Source organism: Silene latifolia, chromosome 4, assembly GCF_048544455.1.
Source record: "Silene latifolia isolate original U9 population chromosome 4, ASM4854445v1, whole genome shotgun sequence".
In the NCBI taxonomy this organism is placed as follows: Eukaryota; Viridiplantae; Streptophyta; class Magnoliopsida; order Caryophyllales; family Caryophyllaceae; genus Silene; species Silene latifolia.
This window is the reverse complement of record NC_133529.1, coordinates 106,393,626-106,400,024: the sequence shown is the minus strand read 5'-3', so window position 1 is coordinate 106,400,024 and position 6,399 is coordinate 106,393,626. Positions and strand designations below refer to the sequence as shown.

General features: G+C 38.2%; 1 protein-coding gene across 1 annotated transcript; it reads left to right on the top strand.

Moving 5' to 3' along the window:
• Positions 1 to 2,082: 2,082 nt before the first annotated feature.
• On the top strand, positions 2,083 to 5,399 carry LOC141653740 (RING-H2 finger protein ATL20-like). The gene is made up of 2 exons (XM_074461586.1): positions 2,083 to 3,083; positions 4,800 to 5,399. The coding sequence occupies exons 1-2, from the start codon at positions 2,357 to 2,359 to the stop codon at positions 5,204 to 5,206; spliced, it is 1,134 nt and encodes a 377-aa protein (XP_074317687.1). The 5' UTR covers positions 2,083 to 2,356; the 3' UTR covers positions 5,207 to 5,399.
• Positions 5,400 to 6,399: the final 1,000 nt, after the last annotated feature.

Genomic DNA, 6,399 nt, shown 5'->3' with positions numbered 1-6,399 from the left:
CTTACCATTCCTAACAACCCCCAAATGAACATGACTCACACCATTGGACGTGCCTAGTAATACTTTGTAGAACTCCTCAAACGCACTCTTAATCTCCTCAGGTTGAGTACACAACATTCCATCCTTATTCCTGAGCTGATAGACCCTATTCTTAACCCTCCTCTTTTTGATACTAGAATGAAAGAAAGATGTATTCTCATCTCCCTCTTTCATCCAGTGCTCCTTTGCTTTTTGGCCTAGGTACAGGTTCCTAGCCTTCATCAAATTTTTAAGATCCTCAGCAGAAGCTTGTTTAGCCTCACAATACCTTTCATTTAAAGGGTCTAGCCTGAGCTTCTCTTGAAAATGCTTCAAAGAAAGTTCAGTAACATGAGTAAGGTTTTCAATGTCACTAAAACTTTCCTTATTCAATTGCTGCAAACCCTTCTTCAAATTCTTCAGTTTCTTTACAACTTGATACATAGGAGTCCCATGTACATTGATCTGCCATCCAGAATTTACCACCTCCATGAAATTATCAGCCAGGGACCACATGTTGAAATACTTAAATGGAGCTTTCTTCCTTACCCCCATAGCATAATTACTTATAAGACATGGGCAATGATCATAAAGCCCTTCAGGAAGGAAATTTGCATAGGAATCAGGGAAATTGTTCAACCAATCCTCATTAATATGTACCCTATCAAGTCTACTATAAACCTTAGACCCAACTTCATGTTTATTGGTCCAGGTATAGTAGGACTCAATAGTTTTCAAACCTTGCAACTGACATTGAACCATCATCTCCCTCATTGGTGCCATTTCACTCCGGACACACAGCTGACTCCCCCAATTCTCTCATTCACCTCAATGACACTGTTAAAATCACCACAGACCATCCATGGCCCAGTGACAGTTACTGCACAAGCTATCAAACTGTCCCAGAGAGATACCCTTTCATGGCTCCTATTAAATCCATACACCATAGTCAACCAAAACTCCTTTATCGTGCTTTTATCAATTATATGAGCATGAATACTTTGATCAGTCACCATCTGAATATCAACCTGATACATAGAAGGCTGCCAAATTAGCCACACCCTGCCACCCGGATGACACCCATTGTTAGTGTAAATGGACCAATGCTCACATATATTATTCCTTACCTTTACCCATTGACTACCACAAACCAAATAAGCCGATATTATTCTGATGGAGAAACCATCTTATTTCATTTTGTTTATTTAGGCTATTCAGGCCCCTTATATTCCAGAAACCCATGCTACCCATTCTCAGAACAACCAGCAAGGATTACCCTATTTCCAGCACTCCCATTTCTCACTTTCTGCATTGATAGTGTAAGAGCATCCATGAATGTGAGTCCCCTAGGTGTGACGATCCTAGGTTCCCCAGAATCCTGCCTTAACATCTTGCTGATAAACCGCCTAGGTAAGGATTGTGTGGCAATCACAGGAGAGGTCTCCACAGTGACTGGCACTCAATAGGTTATTCAACATGCCTTTTCCTTAAATTGTACCTTATATGGTATAAATTGTATAAATAGATAGATAGATATTTTTGTATCTTGCATAACTAAAATGGGAGGGTAAATAAAATATAATTGGGCTTACCAATTCCAAACGATAGCGCCGTGGTTATTTATAAATAGAAATTCAAAGGATGAGCCAATGTGGGTGCGGTGTTCATTGGTCCAAAACCGGACCAAATCGGACCGGATAACTATTTACCCCAAGATCGGAGATCGGACCGGTTAGGAGGGCCCCCAGACTGGACCGCAACCCTTCGGTTTTTTCCGGATTTTGACCGGATCGATTCTAAAGGGTAAAATGAGTCTTTTTTTAGTGTGAACTGGACCAAATAGGACCGGAGATCAGTCACCATATTTTTTGGGACCCGTAGACCAGATCGATATGTATTCTGCAGGCCGACCGGGCCACGATACGTCCAATTTGCCGCTCCGGACCACTTTTTGAACACCCACATTGTGGGAAGGTGAAGGAGTCAAGACAAAGAAAATGAATGGTCGTTAATTAACCAATTAAATTGTAGACTGACTAATTATCATCATCATCATTTAGTCTCGAGTCTTGCTTTTGTTAATCTTGAATTCAAACTATATATGTGCTAGTTTTAATATTCCACGATTACGCCACCTTTAATTCAATAATGCTTACCATTAAAACACCCTCCTTATTCATCACGCTGTTCCAAATTTCCATCATTTATACCATATATATACAAATTCATACCATCAGTCTTATTGATTAGGATTATATACAAAGTATAACATTATTCCACCACCAAAAAAAAAAAAACATTATATTCATACGTACAGTAAACCAAAACATCACAAACTATGAAATCAATTCCAATTTCAATATTATGGTTAGTAACACTCCAATTTTGTTGGTGTTCGCAAGCATCAGTTGAAATATGCTCCACCTTTTCCTGCAACCCAACCGAGCAAGACACAATTATGTTTCCATTTCATGTGCCTCGGAACCAATCCAACCGATGTGGATACCCTGGTTTCGACCTAACCTGTGGTCGCAACGGTCAAACCTTTCTAAATCTCTCTTCCAAGCCGCTGACCGTTAAGGCCATCTGGTACACAGACCAACTCTTGTTAGTATCCGACCCTGACAAGTGCATCCCGAAAAGGCTCCTGACTTTGAACCTTACATCCACACCCTTCTCCTACGGCGCAGAAGACATGCCACCGTACACTTTCTTGAACTGCTCCCGAACCAAAATCACTAACTTGGACACGAGTCCCTTTCCTTGGACTTCGGTCGTTGCTTGTTTAAGCGGGAGTGATTATACTGTCTTGACAACATTAGAGAAGGAATCAGAGGAAGAGTTAGTGGATAAGATGAAGTGTAAGGTGATGAAGAGAGTAAACGCCGCGTTTTGGTGGAAGGAGATGTATGAAGGGTACTTTCCTCCGGATATGAGTGATGTTTCATTGCAGTTGGGTTGGAGTGTTCCCAACTGTGGAGACTGTGTTCTTAATGGTGGTGTTTGTAGCTTTGTTAATGATTCTGACCTTGCTGTTGCCTGCTTCTTTCCTCCTGATTCTAGTGGTACGTTTCAATTCTTTTCGATTTTTTTTAACAATGCCAGCAAATTTTTTTATAATATTTGTGAAATAGGTCGGTTTCATGCTGAATTCTCGAAAATGGGTTCAATTAGTTAAAAGCAGTGGCGAAATCAAGATCTAATAGAGAAAAATATTGTATATTTTAACTAAAAATTAAATTAATTTTACCTTAACAACACTATCACTGCTCCCATCAAAGCTGTTTAATTGACGTAAATGTTAAATTTTGATTTCGGACATTATTTACAATCAAGTTGAGAAAATAATCAAATATAAGGTGTCATAATATGATTTGGTGTTTACAACATTACAAAATAATTCCTTGGTAATATTTGTTGTGAGATAGCGTGTGGTTGGGGTAGAGTTAGGATTACGAGTTGATACTTATACATAATTAAAATGTATTAGTAAGTTTAATTAATATTGCTGACGTACAATTAGATTTAAACATTAATATTAGTAGTATAATTGAGGTGAGGTTATTCCTAATTATAAAAATACCGGCAATTAGGCTGACTCAGGGGAGGTGCTGTTAATTTATAGGTAAACTACCAATACTAATAAAACAGAGGATGATGTGGTTGGTTTGAGACGTTGATTTGTCAACTGCTGCTATCCAGTAAAAATCAAACTCATCTCTTCAATTCCACGTATAGACCTTGAACAAAAGCGGTGCTTCAAACTTCAAAGGTCTATGATCAACTTTCATGGTTGAATATATATTTGCTTTCTCACGGGCTCCCTTAAGTTGACATCCCTCATTCTACGAACCACCCAATTCAATTGTCTTTTTGATAAATCTGACTTTGTGATGCAAATCCAACATAAACGGCTGGAATTGTCTTTTAATGGCTCGGAATAGAAAAGATTAGTATTCCCTATGTCCAGTCATTTGTTGTCCTTTTCCATTTTAGGGTGTCTCAGTCAATTGTTGTCCTTTTTATTTTAGGATTGCATTAGGTGAGCAATTTGATCATTTACATTGAATTTGGTCCACTTGTCATCTTACAATTGGCCCCCTCCTCTTTCCTTAATCTTTGTGCAAAAACTAAATGACAACAATTGACCAGGTCGGAGGGAGTAATTGATAATGTTTTCTAATTCGAACCGATATTAGAAAAGTAGAATTTTTCAAAAAGAGGTTGTATTTTAAATGTAGAAATGTATTTGATTATTAAAATCAAGAATATTAGGCTTTATGGCGGTGACGTATGTGGAATATGGCGGTGAATCTAATGATAGACGAGAGAGGAGACGGGAATTAAGAACAAGAAAATGAGACCGGGAATTAAGAGGGGTATAATGGTCAAAAATGTACTATGATGTGTAAAATGTGTACATTATCTTTCTTTTGGTGCACATGAGTATGACTCAAAGTACAGCTCTTTATGGGTCGTCTCGTCCATTGAACCCAACCCATTCCGCCCACAAAATAAGTGGGTACGAAGAAGTATTTTGAGAAAAATACAAAGGCTCAGCCCACTAACTAACCTGTCCACAACCCATAAACCGGCTTGTCCGTAGGCCAAAAATTAAACGTGAGCTCAGCCTATGTCCGACCCAAGCCCGCATTTAATCACCCCTAACGCAAAGCTATAAACTAATACGGATTGTGTTCGACAAAGTTCACTAATGACAATGGACTTGGTACTATTACTTGCTCGTCTCTTAATGCTGTAAATTTACCATCTTTGTACAGGTCTTCCAAGGAGTGCAAAATACGCACTAGTACTAGGAGCGGGAATACCTGCGATTATATGCATGATTGGACTAACTTACTACATCAGCAGCAGGGCTAGAGCCCGAAACCAAAATCGAGGATACCCAAACATAGAATCATCTCCAGCAATCTTTCCTCAACCCATGATACTTACAGTAGGGCTAGATAGGCCCACCATAGAATCATACCCAAAAACCATATTAGGGGAGAGTAAGCGCTTTCCGAACACCAGTGATGGAACTTGTCCAATTTGCTTATCTGATTATCTACCAAAGGAGACCTTGAGGTCTATTCCTGAATGCAATCACTTCTTTCATGCTGATTGTATTGATGAGTGGCTTCGGATGAATGCTACATGTCCTTTATGTCGTAAGTCGCCCCAATAACTCTTTTCGACTACAGGAAAATAACTTGAAATGTGATTCTTACCTGTAAATACTTGCAAGAGTTTCATTGAACCACAATTTTTTTTTTGCTATCTTATGCACAATTTTTGATATTGTATCATACACACACTCACCATATACTTGCAAGAGTTTCATTGAACCACAATTATATACGAAGTAACTTGTTACAGAGTATTTGAAAGCAATTACTCATGATTACATCAATCATGTTACTCGTTTTTTGGTTTATGTAATTGGAGCCATAAGGATAGTATTGATGCAAATGGATCCAAATGCTGATCATAACTAATAGTTGCAGTCTTGTAGATACCTACTCTATTTGTCATTTAGGTATCTGTAAAAAACTCATGTAAAACACCCGATGATATAGAACACTAACGTGGTTTATTATTGCTAAGTAGGCCTACAACTCATATAACTCGAATAATGCATAACTCGAATTAAAAAATTAACACTTTTTTGTGATCAATGCGTCGTTTCATACAAAATAAAGGTATTTTAAGTTAAACCCAAATTCAGTATCGAAAAACCGATTTTAAGTCATAGATATCTAGATTTTGAGAAAACTCAATTCAAAATTTTACTCAAAAACATTTTCTTTTAAGAAACTGTTTCATTTAAAGATCGTTCTTAAATTCATGCACGATCTCGTCAACAATAACAAATCGACAACACTACTGCCATGTCTTCACTAAGTACGCAAAGCTCGCAATCACACACAGTGCATCGGGTTGTGTGCTCACCCTTCCCCGCGGGCCTCTGCATAGCAGCCCACCGCAGACCACAATGGTCATTTCCAACCTCCTCCATTTCTTCTATATATACACCTTCAATTACACCAATACAAAGATTGGTACATTTTAGATTTCAACACTAGTCTTACTCACATAAACTTTGCGAAAAAACTCTAAAAAAACCTCAAAAAACGAGCCCTAGTCCGACTTATATAAACTCTTATGATTCTGTAGGGTTTTGAACACCCTATGAGCCCGTATCTAATCGCAAGTATTATACAAATTAACATAAGAAATAAGATGAATCACATACTTCTTAGCGCAGCGGAATAATAACGATAATAAGAAGTATATTTGATGTAGAAATCCGAAATCCCAGACGAATAATAAGCACCCCACTTGTGATGCCTCTACCGGTATCCACACAGGTACTAATCT

Bases quoted from the DNA above. Each gene is read 5' to 3' on its own strand.
- LOC141653740 (XM_074461586.1), top strand. From the start codon at position 2,357: ATGAAATCAATTCCAATTTCAATATTATGGTTAGTAACACTCCAATTT. The intron at 3,084-4,799 runs GTACGTTTCAAT...ATCTTTGTACAG, and splicing joins CTTTCCTCCTGATTCTAGTG to GTCTTCCAAGGAGTGCAAAA.